Source organism: Schistocerca nitens, chromosome 4 (genome assembly GCF_023898315.1).
Source record: "Schistocerca nitens isolate TAMUIC-IGC-003100 chromosome 4, iqSchNite1.1, whole genome shotgun sequence".
NCBI classification, from domain to species: Eukaryota; Metazoa; Arthropoda; class Insecta; order Orthoptera; family Acrididae; genus Schistocerca; species Schistocerca nitens.
Window position 1 is genome coordinate 503,585,632 of NC_064617.1, and position 18,886 is coordinate 503,604,517.

The window sequence follows — 18,886 nt, forward strand, 5'->3', positions numbered from 1 at the left end:
CAGAAAATGGCGGTAGAGTAGTGAGGTAACATCATGTTTTGTGTTACATTAGACAAATAAGCAAGTGAAACGTTTGATACTATGAAAAACGTTTACAGTCGTGATTAAGTTGTTCAAATGTTTTTCAGTGGTATGCTCTGTTTTGTAACAGCAAGGATGAAAAGGATGTGTCACAAGTATCAAAGCTGCAAAAAGTTACATGGACAAAAATATACAGAAAACTCACCAAAATAATTGCATCACATAGATGTGTTTCTGCACAACTCATCAAAGAGCTGTCAGCAAAATTGAAAACTACTGTGCACCGAATACTGAAAAAGGATTCGAGTGAAAGGAAATTCTATGTGCATTTTGTGCCAGGTGTTCATGCAATGAAAAACATGGCACAGTCCAACACTGGGAAGACCTCTTAAGGCAGCCCAAAGTGATACCAATTTAACAAAACTGACTGCAGCTGGCAACAAGACATAGTCTTTCCAATAAGAGCCTCTTACAAAGTGGCTGAGTGCAGTGTGATTGAGCTCACAGATACCAAAAGCAAAGAAAGTGCACTTGAAGATAATGCTAACAGTTACTTTTCTTTGATTCCAAAGGAATCACTCACAAGGAATTTGTACCTGAAGGATAAACCGTTAATTCTGAGTATTATTTCGGCATACTCCATCATCTGTGGGCAAGAGTTCATCGAATCTGACCCAAATACAGAGAGGCAAGTTCCTGCTCACTCCTCCACAACAATGCCAAGTCCTCAAAGCGAAGATCGTGCCCAAGTTTTTGGACAGCAAACCAAGCACAGTCCTGGATCACCCACTGTATTTGCTGTATTTGGCTCCAGCCGACTTCTGACTGCTCCTCAAATTGAAGTTGGCAATGGAAGGACATTACTATGATGCAATTAAGGACATCCAAGACAATTGTACTGCAGTATTACATACGATTCCAGAAAAGGACTACAGTGACTGCTCATAAACACTTTTAAAATGATTTCAGCTGTGTAGTGATCAGGGGGAGACTATTCTGAATTGATACAGTGATTCTGTGAACACATTCTATGACTTTTTATTTTTCGTAGCCATAGTCCTAAGGCTGGTATTACACCATCATAGTTCTTTGACAAAGAAATATGATAAAATATTCGTCAAACTTCTGTGATGTGCCACCAACAATGGGTATTACACTGTTATCAAATTTTTTGTCAAAGTTGAAGATGGCGGACAACAAAATTTGTTACTATGTGCTGCAGTTGGTTGTGCCACAATTGCACTGTGTGTGCATTTGGAAGAGAAGCATTGGAAAAGAAAGGAAACATCCCTGAGGTCTGTTCAAAAAATTCTGGAACGTCTGTAATTTCGCGCCAATGGTGTGTTGGAGTGGAATGCAGTTGGTATACCTGCTGCTTTAAGTTTCATTGTTGTATGTCTGTTAGATATTGTTCAGTGCTGTATTGAGTAGAATGCTGTGTAGCACAGTCTGCGAATTTCGAGATAGCTGAGTTAGAGGAACAACACGTCTGCATTAACTTTGCATGAAACTTAAAGAAAACCTTTATAGAGACACACCAAATGATGCAGAGAGCTTACGGTGATGAGTGCTTAACCCATACTCAGTGTCACAAATTGTTCACATGGTTTAAAAATGGCCAGACAGAAGTAAAGATGACCCTCGTTCAGAACGTCCTTCGACGACTACTGACGACGCTCATGTCAGGAATGTCAACGAAATTGTGTATCCCAACCAAAGCCTGGCTGTCCAAAAGATTGCATAAGAATGTAACAGTTCAGTTGGATCATTTCATGAAATCCTGACACAGCATCTTGGAATGTATTGTGTTCCTGCCAAATTCGTCCCACAGCTCACGAGTCAAAACCAGAATGACCTTCACCTCGCAATCTGTGAAGAGCTTTCGGATCGCGCAAATGAGAACAAGATGTTCCTTAGGAGAATCATAACTGGTGGTTACACATGCATCTACGGTTATGATGCTGAGACATTGAAAGGACAAAGATTTGCAGCAATAGACAAGATAAAAGAAAATTCACAGACGGCGCTTCGTGTGATCCAGCAGAAGGTGTACCGAGACTGCTTCCGGAAGTAGAACCAGCATTGGGAACAATGTATCAGTTGTGGAGGAGAGTATTTCGAAGGAGACCATTCACAATAAGTAGAAGGTAAATGTAGAAAAATTTTATGGACAAAGTTCTGGAATTTTTGAACGTACCTCTTACTTGGGTGAAGCCATGGGTTTTACACTGAGATAATAAAAGCTAAATCAAAAATGTTAAAGAGAGCTGCAAGTGTAGGAAGTCAAGTGTTATATAAATTACTTATGCATGGGCGAGAGTGCATTCGAGTATTTACTCAGTAAAGTGGCCCCTCATATTACAAAACACAATACTCAGTTCAGAAATGCTATATGTGCACAAAACAGGCTCATCATAACACTGTGATTTCTTGCTGCAGGAGAGAGCTATTCTAGCTTACAATACAGCACTCCAATAACACAGAGCACATTAACCAAAATAATTCAAGAAACATATGAAGCAATTTACAAACCAGTGAAGGAGGAATATCTGAAGGTAAATATAAGTTTAGCACACACAATATGGGCAATAACAACTGTTTCTATTTTTGAATAATTTAAAGAATAGAATTATGTTCCAACAATTACAAACATAATAAAAAGTACAAAATAGATGAAGCACTTTTTAACTCATGATGTCCAGAGTTCAAAAATACACAAAGCAGAATGGAGAGCCAAGAACTTTTTTTTAAATTTTAGGATGTTTCTTTCTGCTCTATTCCAGTTTGCTGACAAGTTGCCTGGATGATTCCAAATGTAGAGGTGGATGGCCGTAGCTGTGATTGTGGATTTGAAGTCACCTGCAGCACATTGCACCTGCCGATCAGCACACGATAACCCCCCCACCCCCACCCCCCCCCACCCCGGCGTCAAAGAAAGGTTATTAAAAAAAAAAGAAGAAGTGTTGTAGGAACATTCCAACTAAACTTTGCAGTCATGTTTACTAACACATTACAGATGTCACATAGTCGTAGTGATGCCTGCACTCAAAGTGGTTACATTTCACAGTGCAGTAAACAGAAGACAAACAACTTATGATCAAATCTACAGCGAGACTCTAAACATATCCCATTTCTTTGACAAAAGGCGAAATTTTGACAAAGTTCCCTATTACACTATCAAATCTCTTTGACATAAATTTTTGACATGTTAACTTTGACAAAGAAATATGATAGTGTAATACCAGCTTAACAGCACTAGGACACAGTGTGCAAGTTCATGTGCAGATTGTAGAAAATAAATTGATGCTAAATCACAGTAAGACTCAAGTTTTCAGAGTTTCTATCACACAAATCAACTAAAAATGACATTTTCATTACTCAGATTGGAGAATGATCAGTAAGCGAACAATTCAAACCATGGACATTGCTGTAGGTGGGGAGGCTTGCGTGCCTCAACGATACAGATAGCCGTACTGTAGGTGCAACCACAACGGAGGGGTATCTGTTGAGAGGCCAGACAAACATGTGGTTCCTGAAGAGGGGCAGCAGCATTTTCAGTAGTTGCAGGGGCAACGGTCTGGATGATTGACTGATCTGGCCATGTAACACTAACCAAAATGGCCTTTCTGTTCTGGTACTGCGATCGGCTGAAAGCAAGGGGAATTCAGATCTCCGTGCGGGGACTACTCAAGAGGACGTCATTATCAGGAGAAAGAAAACTGGTGTTCTACGGATCGAAGCGTGGAATGTCAGATCACTTAATCGGGCACATAGGTTAGAAAATTTAAAAAGGGAAATGGATAGGTTAAAGTTAGATATAGTGGGAATTAGTGACATTTGGTGGCAGGAGGAACAAGACTTTTGGTCAGGTGAATACAGGATTATAAATACAAAATCAAATAGGGGTAATGCAGGAGTAGGTTTAATAATGAATAAAAAAATAGGAGTGCGGGTAAGCTACTACAAACAGCATAGTGCACGCATTATTGTGGCCAAGATAGGCACGAAGCCCACGCCTACTACAGTAGTACAAGTTTATATGCCAACTAGCTCTGCAGATGAAGAAAAAATTGATGAAATGTATGATGAGATAAAAAAAATTATTCAGGTAGTGAAGGGAGAGTAGAAATAGGGAGAGAAGGAAACATAGTAGGTGAATATGGACTGGGGCTAAGAAATGAAAGAGGAAGCTGCCTGGTAGAATTTTGCACACAACATAACTTAATCATAGCTAACATTTGGTTCAAGAATCATGAAAGAAGGTTGTCTACATGGAAGAAGCCTGGAGATACTAAAAGGTATCAGATAGATTATATAATGGTAAGACAGAGATTTAGGAATCAGGTTTTAAATTGTAAGACATTTCCAGGGACAGATGTGGGCTCTGACCACAATCTATTGGTTATGAACTGTAGATTAAAACTGAAGAAACTGCAAAAAGGTAGGAATTTAAGGAGATGGGATCTGGATAAACTGAAAGAACCAGAGGTTGTACAGAGTTTCAGGGAGAGCATAAGGGAACAATTGACGGGAATTGGGAAGAGAAATACAGTAGAAGAAGAATGGGTAGCTTTGAGGGATGAAATAGTGAAGGCAGCAGAGGATCAAATAGGTAAACAGACGAAGGCTAGTAGAAACCCTTGGGTAACAGAAGAAATATTGAATTTAACTGATGAAAGGAGAAAATATAAAAATGCAGTAAATGAAGCAGGCAAAAAGGAATACAAACATCTCAAAAATGATATCGACAGGAAGTGCAAAATGGCTAAGCAGGGATGGCTAGAGGACAAATGTAAGGATGTAGAGGCTTATCTCACTAGCGGTAAGATAGATACTGCCTACAGAAAAATTAAAGAGACCTTTGGAGAAAGCAGAACCACTCAGATGAATATCAAGAGCTTTGATGGCAACCCAGTTCTAAGCAAAGAAGGGAAAGCAGAAGGGTGGAAGGAGTATATAGAGGGTCTATACAAGGGCGATGTACTTGAGGACAATATTATGGAAATGGAAGAGGATGTAGATGAAGATGAAATGGGAGATATGATACCGCGTGAAGAGTTTGACAGAGCACTGAAAGACCTGAGTCGAAACAAGGCCCCCGGAGTAGACAACATTCCATTAGAACTACTGACGGCCTTGGGAGAACCAGTCATGACAAAACTCTACCATCTGGTGAGCAAGATGTATGAGACAGACTTCAAGAAGAATATAATAATTCCAATCACAAAGAAAGCAGTATTGACAGATGTGAAAATTACCGATCTATCAGTTTAATAAGTCACAGCTGCAAAATACTAACGCGAATTCTTTACAGACGAATGGAAAAACTGATAGAAGCCGACCTTGGGGAAGATCAGTTTGGATTCCGTAGAAATGTTGGAACATGTGAGGCAATACTGGCCCTACGACTTATCTTAGAAGATAGATTGAGGAAAGGCAAACCTACGTTTCTAGCATTTCTAGATTTTGAGAATGCTTTTGGCAATGTTGACTTTAATACTCTCTTTCAAATTCTCAAGGTGGCAGGGGTAAAATACAGGGAGCGAAAGACTATTTACAATTTGTACAGAAACCAGATGGCAGTTTTAAGAGTCGAGGGGCATGAAAGGAAAGCAGTGTTTGGGAAGGGAGTGAGACAGGGTTGTAGCCTATCCCCAATGTTATTCAATCTGTATATTGAGCAAGCAGTAAAGGAAACAAGAAAAATTCGGACTAGGTATTAAAATCCATGGAGAAGAAATAAAAACTTTGAGGTTCGCCGATGACATTGTAATTCTGTCAGAGACAGCAAAGGACTTGGAAGAGCAGTTGAACGGAATGGACAGTGTCTTGAAAGGAGGGTATAAGATGAACATCAACAAAAGCAAAATGAGGATAATGGAATGTTGTTGTTGTTGTGGTCTTCAGTCCTGAGACTGGTTAGATGCAGCTCTCCATGCTACTCTAAGCTGTGCAAGCTTCTTCATCTCCCAGTACCTACTGCAACCTACATCCTTCTGAATCTGCTTAGTGTATTGATCTCTTGGTCTCCCTCTACGATTTTTACCCTCCACGCTGCCCTCCAATGCTAAATTTGTGATCCCTTGATGCCTCAAAACATGTCCTACCAACCGATCCCTTCTTCTAGTCAAGTTGTGCCACAAACTTCTCTTCTCCCCAATCCTATTCAATACCTCCTCATTAGTTACGCGATCTACCCACCTTATCTTCAGCATTCTTCTGTAGCACCACATTTCGAAAGCTTCTATTCTCTTCTTGTCCAAACTGGTTATCGTCCATGTTTCACTTCCATACATGGCTACACTCCATACAAATACTTTCAGAAACGACTTCTTGAAACTTAAATCTATACTCGATGTTAACAAATTTCTCTTCTTCAGAAACGATTTCCTTGCCATTGCCAGTCTACATTTTATATCCTCTCTACTTCGACCATCATCAGTTATTTTACTCCCCAAATAGCAAAACTCCTTTACTACTTTAAGTGTCTCATTTCCTAATCTAATCCCCTCAGCATTACCCGATTTAATTTGACTACATTCCATTATCCTCGTTTTGCTTTTGTTGATGTTCATCTTATATCCTCCTTTCAAGACACTGTCCATTCCGTTCAACTGCTCTTCCAAGTCCTTTGCTGTCTCTGACAGAATTACAATGTCATCGGCGAACCTCAAAGTTTTTACTTCTTCTCCATGAATTTTAATACCTACTCCGAATTTTTCTTTTGTTTCCTTTACTGCTTGCTCAATATACAGATTGAATAACATCGGGGAGAGGCTACAACCCTGTCTCACTCCTTTCCCAACCACTGCTTCCCTTTCATGCCCCTCGACTCTTATAACTGCCACCTGGTTTCTGTACAAATTGTAAATAGCCTTTCGCTCCCTGTATTTTACCCCTGCCACCTTCAGAATTTGAATGAGAGTATTCCAGTTAACGTTGTCAAAAGATTTCTCTAAGTCTACAAATGCTAGAAACGTAGGTTTGCCTTTTCTTAATCTTTCTTCTAAGATAAGTCGTAAGGTTAGTATTGCCTCACGTGTTCCAACATTTCTACAGAATCCAAACTGATCTTCCCCGAGGTCCCCTTCTACCAGTTTTTCCATTCGTCTGTAAAGAATTCGCGTTAGTATTTTGCAGATGTGACTTATTAAACTGATAGTTCGGTAATTTTCACATCTGTCAACACCTGCTTTCTTTGGTATTGGAATTATTATATTCTTCTTGAAGTCTGTGGGTATTTCGCCTGTCTCATACATCTTGCTCACCAGATGGTAGAGTTTTGTCATGACTGGCTCTCCCAAGGCCATCAGTAGTTCTAATGGAATGTTGTCTACTCCCGGGGCCTTGTTTCGACTCAGGTCTTTCAGTGCTCTGTCAAACTCTTCACGCAGTATCTTATCTCCCATTTCATCTTCATCTACATCCTCTTCCATTTCCATAATATTGTCCTCAAGTACATCGCCCTTGTATAAACCTTCTATATACTCCTTCCACCTTTCTGCCTTCCCTTCTTTGCTTAGAACTGGGTTGCCATCTGAGCTCTTGATATTCATACAAGTGGTTCTCTTCTCTCCAAAGGTCTCTTTAATTTTCCTGTAGGCAGTATCTATCTTACCCCTAGTGAGACAAGCCTCTACATCCTTACATTTGTCCTCTAGCCATCCCTGCTTAGCCATTTTGCACTTTCTGTCGATCTCATTTTTGAGACGTTTTTATTCCCTTTTGCCTGCTTCATTCACTGCATTTTTATATTTTCTCCTTTCATCAATTAAATTCAATATTTCTTCTGTTACCCAAGGATTTCTATTAGCCCTCGTCTTTTTACCTAGTTGATCCTCTGCTGCCTTCACTACTTCATCCCTCAGAACTACCCATTCTTCTTCTACTGTATTTCTTTCCCCCATTCCCGTCAATTGTTCCCTTATGCTCTCCCTGAAACTCTCTACAACCTCTGGTTCTTTCAGTTTATCCAGGTCCCATCTCCTTAAATTCCCACCTTTTTGCAGTTTCTTCAGTTTCAATCTGCAGTTCATAACCAATAGATTGTGGTCAGAATACACATCTGCCCCTGGAAATGTCTTACAATTTAAAACCTGGTTCTTAAATCTCTGTCTTACCATTATATAATCTATCTGATACCTATTAGTATCTCCAGGATTCTTCCAGGTATACAACCTTCTTTTATGATTCTTGAACCAAGTGTTAGCTATGATTAAGTTATGCTCTGTGCAAAATTCTACAAGGCGGCTTCCTCTTTCATTTCTTCCCCCCAATCCATATTCACCTACTATGTTTCCTTCTCTCCCTTTTCCTACTGACGAGTTCCAGTCACCCATGACTATTAAATTTTCGTCTCCCTTCACTACCTGAATAATTTCTTTTATCTCGTCATACATTTCATCAATTTCTTCATCATCTGCAGAGCTAGTTGGCATATAAACTTGTACTACTGTAGTAGGCATGAGCTTTGTGTCTATCTTGGCCACAATAATGCGTTCACTATGCTGTTTGTAGTAGCTAACCCGGACTCCTAATTTTTTATTCATTATTAAACCTACTCCTGCATTACCCCTATTTGATTTTGTATTTATAACCCTGTAATCACCTGACCAAAAGTCTTGTTCCTCCTGCCACCGAACTTCACTAATTCCCACTATATCTAACTTTAACCTATCTATTTCCCTTTTTAAATTTTCTAACCTACCTGCCAGATTAAGGGATCTGACATTCCACGCTCCGATCCGTAGAATGCCAGTTTTCTTTCTCCTGATAACGACGTCCTCTTGAGTAGTCCCCGCCCGGAGATCCGAATGGGGGACTATTTTACCTCCGGAATATTTTACCCAAGAGGACGCCATCATCATTTAATCATACAGTAAAGCTGCATGTCCTCGGGAAAAATTACGGCTGTAGTTTCCCCTTGCTTTCAGCCGTTCGCAGTACCAGCACAGCAAGGCCGTTTTGGTTAATGTTACAAGGCCAAATCAGTCAATCATCCAGACTGTTGCCCCTGCAACTACTGAAAAGGCTGCTGCCCCTCTTCAGGAACCACATGTTTGTCTGGCCTCTCAACAGATACCCCTCCGTTGTGGTTGCACCTACGGTACGGCCATCTGTATCGCTGAGGCACGCAAGCCTCCCCACCAACGGCAAGGTCCATGGTTCATGGGGGAATGTAGTCGAATTAAATTGGGTGATGCTGGGGGTACTAGATTAGGAAATGAGACACTTAAAGTAGTAAAGGAGTTTTGCTATTTGGGGAGAAAAATAACTGATGACGGTCGAAGTAGAGAGGACATCAAATGTAGACTGGCAATGGCAAGGAAAGTGTTTCTGAAGAAGAAAAATTTGTTAACATCGAGTATAGATTTAAATGTCAGGAAGTTGTTTCTGAAAGTATTTGTATGGAGTGTAGCCATGTATGGAAGTGAAACGTGGACCATAAATAGTTTAGACAAGAAGAGAATAGAAGCTTTCGAAATGTGGTGCTACAGAAGAATGCTGGAGATTAGATGGGTAGATCACATAACTAATGAGGAGGTATTGAATAGAATTGGGGAGAAGAGGAGCTTGTGGCACTACTTGACTAGAAGAAGGGATCGGTTGGTATGCCATATTCTGAGACATCGAGGGATCACCAATTTAGTATTGGAGGGCAGCGTGGAGGGTAAAAATCATAGAGGGAGACCAAGAGATGAATACACTAAGCAGATTCAGAAGGATGTAGGCTGCAGTAGATACTGGGAGATAAAGAAGCTTGCACAGGATAGAGTAGCATGGAGAGCTGCATCAAACCAGTCTCAGGACTGAAGACCACAACAACAGGTGTTCAGAGAGATAGTAAACTGTCATGGAAAGCTCTCTTGTTCAGGATCTAGTTCAAAATCTGAATGCTGCTCTATTTATTATTACAACAGCTTCTGCAGTAAGTGAGGATCCAACAGGAAGATTAGTCTACTCTGTTTATTTTCCTGCAGTAAGTGAGGGTCCAACATGAAAATTAGTCTACTTTGCTTATTTTCATATGCTTACGACATACAACATATATTCCTGGGTAACTCTTTCCATTCGCAAAGTTTATTTTTGGTTGAGAAACGGGCACTTCAAACAATATGTGGTGCAAACTCGCGAACCTCTTGTCGAACCCTGCAGTGGCGTCTGAGAATTCTGAAATTGTCCTTTCAATGTTTTTTGTTGCTAACAATATGAGCTTATTAACAGGAATTAGCATTTTTCACTCAGTCAGTACTACACAGAAATTTGAACTGCGTTTGAACCACACCTCATTGACTCTTGTGCAAAAAAGGCTTGGAATATTCAGCAGGATCTATTTTTAATAAGCTACCACAAGAATTTAAAAAATCTTAGCAGAAATTCTCACATATTCAAGTCTAAACTGAAAAATTCCCTTATGGATAACTTCTATTCTGTCTGGGAGTTCATGGAGAAAAATTAAGCTAATCCCTATGTTATAGTGTTGATTACGGTACTATATATTCACAGCTTTTCATGTGCATACGATTCATCTTATTTTATTATATCTATGTTAATTTCACTTACTGACCGATCCTACGACCATGGAGTTTTGCTCCTCAATTCGGTCTTAAGGAACTAAATGTGCAAAAACAAGAAAAAAGACAAATAATGATTTGTGTCATAAAGTAATATATTTCATAAGTTATATGATCAACAAAGGAAGAGAGATTAGAGTTCCTAGAGCAAAATTACGCAAATTCCTATGTTATAATGTTGATTATGGTACTACCGGGTGTTCAGAAAGTAACTACGCATTGCCATGTTGCGGTGTGCTAAGTAATGACTGATACGATTGTCAATTATTAATACAACATTTTCTATTGTTTAAGATATTTGGACCATATTTCACTAGGTATTTGTAGATTTTCACAAGTCCAGTTTGATTGAAGACCAACATCATTGCGATCCGGGTTATCATGCAGACAACTGAACAAAGAGAGTTCCTTGTGGAGCATGTGTTCCACAATGGAGACAAGTTAACCTCAGCAGCAGAAGTTGTATTTGCAGCAAAGTTCCGAGGAGTCAAGATGCCTAATCGCAAGTTTCGAAAGACTGGAAGCGTTAATAATGCTCCAAAATCAGGCAGGCCATCCACATCCACATCCAAAGAGAAGGTGGTGGAGGTGCAAGACATGATGCTGCAAAGTCCAAAGAAATCAGTTATACGACTCGCTCAGCAAGCCCACATCTGTGGGTTCCAATCACAAGATTCTTCTGAAGTCACCATCCATGTATCCGTACAAAATGTCAGTCGTGCATGAACTGAGACACACTGATCGCCCAGCACATCTGAACTTCTGCAAACGTTTTCTCTCCTTCCTGGAGGAAAATGATGAGGGAATTCTTCACACGTTTTTCACGGATGAGGCATGGTTTCACATCTCCGATTACGTGAATAGCCAGAATAGTCGTGTGTGGACTACAAAGACTCCACATGAATTTAAGGTGTCCCCACTGTTTGATCAAAAGATTGGTGTTTGGTACACCGTGACTCATAAGCGTATCATTGGGCCAATCTCCTTTCAGGACACAATAAATGCAGAACAGCACTGCACCTGCATTCTGGTGCCCCTCCTAGGTGAATGAGGACGAAATTGAGAATGGCTGGTTCCAACAGGATGGGGTGACTGCACATACCACCCAGAAGGCGGTGAACTTTTTAAAGGACACCTTCAGTGACTGCATCATCTCCCAAGGCGTCTGGCCTCCATGTTCACCCAACTTCGTTCCACAAGATTACTTTCTATCGGGTATGTTGAAGGGAAAGGCCTATGAAGGCAATCCGATCACCATACAAGAACTCCAACCTGCATTGACACGTCACATTCAGAACATCATTCCTGACGTTCTGCACAATGTCTTCAAGAACATGCAGAAACGTGTGCAACTGTGTCTTCAAGTTCATGGGGATCACTTCCAGCATCTCTTCTAACTTCCATGACTTTAATACGGCAAGTTATGAACTGCATAGTTACTTATAGAACACCATGTATACGAGGTGTGGCTAGAAAAAAACCGGACTAGTACTGGTGAAACAATAAAACGAATGCAATAAGGCTGAAAGTCGCGTGGCCTGTCACGTGACTCTCGCTCCGCCTACTGCTCGAGTTTCATCTGCCTCCTGCACTCAGTCTGCCCGTGGCGTCTGTTTTAAGTAGTTGACGTTTTCTCTGTGCGTCGGAAAATGTTGAGTGTACAGAAAGAACAGCGTGTTAACATCAAATTTTGTTTCAAACTAGGAAAATCTGCAAGTGAAACGTTTGTAATGTTACAACAAGTGTACGGCGATGATTGTTTATCGCGAACACAAGTGTTTGAGTGGTTTAAACGATTTAAAGATGGCCGCGAAGACACCAGTGATGACACTCGCACTGGCAGACCATTGTCAGCAAAAACTGATGCAAACATTGAAAAAATCGGTAAACTTGTTCGACAAGATCGCCGTTTAACAATCAGAGCAGTGTCTGAGTTAACAGGAGTTGACAAGGAAAGTGTCGAACAAGTTTACCGATTTTTTCAATGTTTGCATCAGTTTTTGCTGACAATGGTCTGCCAGTGCGAGTGTCATCACTGGTGTCTTCGCGGCCATCTTTAAATCGTTTAAACCACTCAAAAACTTGTGTTCGCGATAAACAATCATCGCCGTACACTTGTTGTAACATTACAAACGTTTCACTTGCAGATTTTCCTAGTTTGAAACAAAATTTGATGTTAACACGCTGTTCTTTCTGTACACTCAACATTTTCCGACGCACAGACAAAACGTCAACTACTTAAAACAGACGCCACGGGCAGACTGAGTGCAGGAGGCAGATGAAACTCGAGCAGTAGGCGGAGCGAGAGTCACGTGACAGGCCACGCGACTTTCAGCCTTATTGCATTCGTTTTATTGTTTCACCAGTACTAGTCTGGTTTTTTTCTAGCCACACCTCGTATATTCACAGCTTGTCACCTGCATAGGATTCTTCTACATTTTATTATACCTATGTTAATTTCCTGTACAGATTCATCCAATGACCATGGAGTTTTGCTCCTCAATTTGGTCTTAAAGAACTAAATGAGAGTAATATATTTCATAAATTATATGATCAACAATGGAAGAAAGATTAGGGTTTGAGGTTCAGAAAGTGAAGCTATTAGGAGCAAAGCACAAGCTCCTCTTCAAAGGTATCATCCCAACATTTGCCTTAAGCAATTTAGAGAAACCACAGAAAGCCAATCAGATGCCTGAGAGATATTTTGACCACCATCCTCCAAATTCTTAACATAGGGCCATCTTGCTTGGACACATGATCAAAAAGCGTAGAATGAAAATTATCATATGACTTGAATATGCAGCAGATCTCAAGGTTTGACATCACCTTGGTAACTTAAAACATCAGTAATGCATATGGAAACAATGCACACTAAATTCCTACTACAGCAAGTGCCATTTCTACAGCAAAGTATGTGGTTTCAATACGTGCAAAAGATAACTTTTTTGTACGAGAGCAATAGGATGACTAAAGTATGTGAGGTCATACAATTAATGCCTTAATAATTTATACAGGGTGTAAATAAATCCCCTTTACAGCTTTTGAGAACTTATAGTGGGGACCAAGACAGTTAAGTTTGGCATAGGAACCCATGGCTGGAAACACAGTTTTCCCACTACATGCAAAATACCACGACACACGTTGCTCTCAGACTCCTGCTGCTTGTCCTCTGGATCTACTTACAAGTAGGTTCAATGTGACAACCGTTGACGTCAACACAAATACGGTACCCCCATACTATGTTCTGGTACTCACGGTCACCAATCCCTTGACCTCCACCATCTGCCGCAGTCATCCAGCAGGTCTTCCTCAGGTGCCACAGGAGTTTCATAAATCAAGGATTTCATGCGACTCTGCAGGTAGCAGTCTCATGATTGGAGTTGGGATAACATGGAGGCCAAGCAACTGGGCCACCAAGAACTATACACAGTTGCCCAAATCAGACTGCAGATGAAAAATAAGGCACCTGTGAGATGGGGTGGAAGAAACCACAGGCCAATCATGTCCATCCAGGAACCCTGCCAGAATGTTCAGACTGTATCGTTCCTGAAACACATGAGGGTGCGCAGCGTGTGGATTTTCATCATCCCACACATGACTGTTGTGGGAATTAAAGGGCTTCCCAGCAAACTCCTGCAGCGAAGTCGAAACAAACTCGGCAGCATCTGGGTGGACAGGACACTCTCCTTGGTTAACTTGATTTCAGCTGTAAAAAGGATCTACCACCGTTAAGTTGGGCTTGTCCACATAATGGTGCAAGAATCAATTGCAGAAGTGGGCTTGTGACACAATATCCACATTCTGGGGGTGGTTCTGGTGTAACAGCTGCCCATGCAGAACAGTTTGGTGATTCACATTCAGTCTATGTGCTATGTTCCCAGTACTCATTGTCAAATCATCTTCTATTGCAGGGAGTCTCTTCAAACTCGGGCGTGCGGTAGTGCCATGGAGCACCAGTAGCCTTGCTAGTGGTGAATGTACCTTTCTCCGAGGCCCACTGGTATACTGTAGCAGAGGGGAAGTTTGAAGGTGTCTGGCACTGTGGAAAATACTCTGCTTATTACTAACAAGCAGCCCTCCCATTGTACCAATCTTCGTCTGACACTAACATCATGTCGGCATATTCTGCAAATGTGTAGTTCACCATGGTCTACAGAAAACACTAAAGATGAAATTTAAGTGCAGCTTGCATTCAGTACTGTAGTGAGTAATTACTACTGTACAACAATACAGTATCACAAAGACCACAAGCACAAGAGCAGGTAAAAACCTCTGTGGGCAAATCAACTGAATGGCACGCATACAAACCTGTAATGGGGATGGGCCATCAGGTGGTCAGTGAACCCTAATCAGAGGTGCCAAAAATGCAGGAGATTTGAATGTGTGTTGTGATATTTTGTGTGCAGCAGGATAACGGTATGTTTCTGGGCGTGAGTTCCTATGCTAAACTTAACAGTCTTGGTCCCCACTACAAATCCTCAATGTCCGTAAAGGGAATTTAAGTTACACCCTGTATACTGGTGTGACTGATCCAATCACAATGTGAGAATGTTCCAAACAAATAACATAGCAGGTGACTGTTAGCAGTGACTGTCTGAATTAGAAGGAAAGGAAGCTACAGCTATTGGAGAGATGTTACATAATGATGACGCTCGCACTCCCATGATGAACACAAAGTTAAATTAACTGCAATCAGGATAACAAAAATTAGCACTATCCTGATAATGGAGTCAACAATCATGAAAATGAGAAAGAAAAATAGTTTACACTACATATTTGTATGAACAATATCGTAGTTGGCATCTGTGTGTTACGACAAAGTAGAGAAGCTACACTGGATATTACTTTTCAAATGCAGCTGTTCTTCAAGAAATGACTGATAACCAAAGCAACTTTGGGCAATAACATTTAGGGTTCAAAAAACTCTTGACTTTTCAGTGACGAACATGAAATGAAAACTGACAGCTCATACTTCCTAACAACACACAACAAATGAGTAATAACAATTAATGTTACCTTTTCTATGTATTCAATACCCTTTGTCACATCTTCCTGACACTCAAGAACAAGGCCCAAGTTCAGTAACAATCTGCTTCTCATCAGCATCACTTCAATTTTGCTGACACTTTTAAGCCTAGACAAGTAAAGATACAAATTTTATTAATCAAACATATTAGTAAAATTTGTTTTATAATAATTTATCAATGGTCCATTTGAAAACAATTTCTTTTATCTTTTATACGATAATGAAAGTTATTGTGAAGGAGACTACTCACCCAACAGTAGATGCATTGAGTCGTCAACAAGCACACAAGAAAGAATGAAAACTTGGTAGCTTTCAGTGAAAGAAACTGTAACGAGCTGGAGACAATGAAAACACATGCATGCACGCCCGCACGCACGCGAACGCGCGCGCGTGCACACGCACACACACACACACACACACACACACACACACACACACACACACACACACCTGTACAACTACAATGTGATGTCTGAACACACAAGGTGTGTGTGTGTGTGTGTGTGTGTGTGTGTGTGTGTGTGTTTTCATTGTCTCCAGCCAGTTACAGTTTCTTTCACTGAAAGCTACTAAGTTTTCATTCTTTCTTGTGTGCTTGTTGACAACTCAATGACTGAACACTACTACTTTTTGTCTTTTTGTATGATACAATTAACATGGACAAGAGAGAGTAGCATACATAGCATTCACCTTAAACATTGCCATCATCAACAGTAAACGAGACAAATAAATCATTATGAAACACAATAATACTTAATAAAAAGGGAGAAGAATGCATTATTGGTCTCAAATCAAGAACAAAAATGAAATAAAAATCAATCTGACTATAAAGTGAAAGAGAAAAAGCTTTAAATTAAAGTGTTCAGGCAAAGGCATGAGCCAATAAGCCAGGAATTATCATAAGTGCAATTCAAAATGAAGAGCAGAAGGAGAGAGAATGAGCAAGTTTAAGTGCCAGAAACCAAAAACAAAGATGTCAACGAGAACTGAATAATGACAAATAGATTATTACAAAGTTGAAGGAACTGTCACAGGGAAAAAAGCAGCTAAAAATGTGAAACAAAGTAAACAAAATTGGTATGATAAACAACTGAACTGTAGGAGTCAGTGAGTGTGAGTGAATGTCTGACCAACAGGTAATTGCATAAACATTGCGGCTGTGGCCAGGCTGGCACAAGGAATGCACTAGACTGTCACAAAACATGTTGTGCAACTTTATATTATTTGTGCCAAATAACAAACTAATGAGCTATAACTTTTAATCCAGGGTGACTACCATATAGGCAAACTAAGCATCTGTCTAGGATACCAAAGCACCAATGTCTAAACAGAAATTTAAAAACATTTTTGCAACTTGGTTTCTCTATCCAAGCATCAGTCTTGTTGTTACACAGTAGGCAGCAACATGCACACCCCCTCAGACAATAGCGCATGCTGGTCACCTATGTCCTGCGTTAGATTCAATCAGCACGCGAGTATTACTGAGATAATTCACGAGCTCAAAAGGGAATCCCTGTAGGGAAGATGACACACTTTTTTCGAGGCACTATTACGGAAAATTTAGAGAACCGGCAATTGCGGCACACTGCAAAATGGTCCTATTGCCGCCAATGTATATTTTGTTCGCTCAGTTTGGAGTGGAATGGGGAAATGGAATGACTATGACTAATACTGGTACTGGGTGACTACCATATAGGCAAACTAAGCATCTGTCTAGGATACCAAAGCACCAATTTCTAAACAGTACAATGGCTTGCGGTTTGTAGGTGTGTAGGTGTAAATGTAGCAGGCGCCATTCTTGTACTGGATATAGCTTATGATAATGGATACAATTCCATTCCCCCCCTCACACACACACACACACACACACACACACACACACACACACACACACACACTGAGATGAACATCAGTGTTGCAATCTAAACTTTATGAAAGACAGAGTTTGGGTACTACCTACCTTTCCCTCCCTTCACATCATACCTACTTGGATTTCTGGGGAAAAAAAAGAAATGTGAGTAATCCAGCAGGTAATGTTCCTATAATTTTGTTTACATACGCAAAAACATGGACATGTGATTTGAAATTTGGACATGGTATGTGTGAATATTTGTGACATAATAATTTTATCTTATTTATTTATTCACGAATTCCGTAATTCAATGTTAGTTGCATAATCTATTAAAATGCAGCAGTTAAGTGTATTCTAAGACTTCAATGGGGCACTTTATTGAGAGCTAGTATGCCTCATCAAGTATTTGGACAACAATCTTAGAAATTTGTAAATGGGGCACAAGATCACAATGTAAAATTATCATAATACCAAAACACTGTCTGTGATATTTAAAATTACGAATTTAAAATTGAGGTTCAGCCACATCTTACACAGAAAATTAAATATTTATGATATAATGTAATCCCTTTTTCATTTGTTTATCGTAAGTTAAGCCTTTTTTAAAAAAAGTAAGTGGAATAGAGAATATCTGCAGGCCTTTAGAACAGGAATGAAAAATTATCAGAATCATTATAAAGAGACATACCCTTGACTGTATTTTAGTGGACACACATTAACATATTTTATGATCATGTGTATGGCCAAACAAAGAAAACTAGAATCCCTGATGAGTTTTTAAACAAATATTTACATCAGAATAAAATGGGTATGAGGCTTGAATTTCAAGGAGACACTGCCAGAATCAGGAAACTGAACAACTTGATGAGGAATTGCATATTATGACCCTCGTTGTTGTTGTTGTTGTTGTTGTTGTTGTTGGCAGCTGTGGTGGTGGTGGTGGTGGTGGTGGTGGTGGTGGTGGGAGCGGATAAGACTGAGTGATGAGGGAGGTGGAGCAGGATAAACAAATGTTTGCATACGGTCTCAAAATACCTAGAGCAAGTCCTGCTTCTAATCTTACTGAAGCCTGTCATACCAATGCAGAATGCCGAATACTATTTGTGGACTAAAAGCTCACAAATAAGTCTCAATTTAATAAAACATATTTTGTCAAATGGTAGCTCCACATGCATAATATATAGACATTTACGTAATACGTTTTGGTCTCTAGGCCATTATCAAATATTCAAGCCTGAATACAAAAACAAGGGAGAAGTACTCATATCTTAGGATACGTCACAAGCAGCTACATGTAACTTAATTATGAATAATGTTTGGCACAGCTATGAAATACATAATATATCCCGAAAAACAGAGGATCCTGAGATGATCAGGAGGTCATTTCAATACAATTGCATGTCTAACTACCCA

At 40.0% G+C, this 18,886-nt stretch overlaps 1 protein-coding gene across 4 annotated transcripts in view; it reads right to left on the reverse strand.

The window, feature by feature from the left end:
• LOC126252967 (tonsoku-like protein) overlaps positions 1 to 18,886 on the reverse strand; it is a 286,128-nt gene that overhangs the window by 219,301 nt on the left and 47,941 nt on the right. For all 4 annotated transcript variants that reach the window (XM_049953987.1, XM_049953984.1, XM_049953985.1 and 1 more), the window contains exon 6: positions 15,612 to 15,729. In XM_049953987.1, the coding sequence (XP_049809944.1) occupies positions 15,612 to 15,729 (118 nt within the window). The remainder of the gene's footprint in view (positions 1 to 15,611; positions 15,730 to 18,886) is intronic.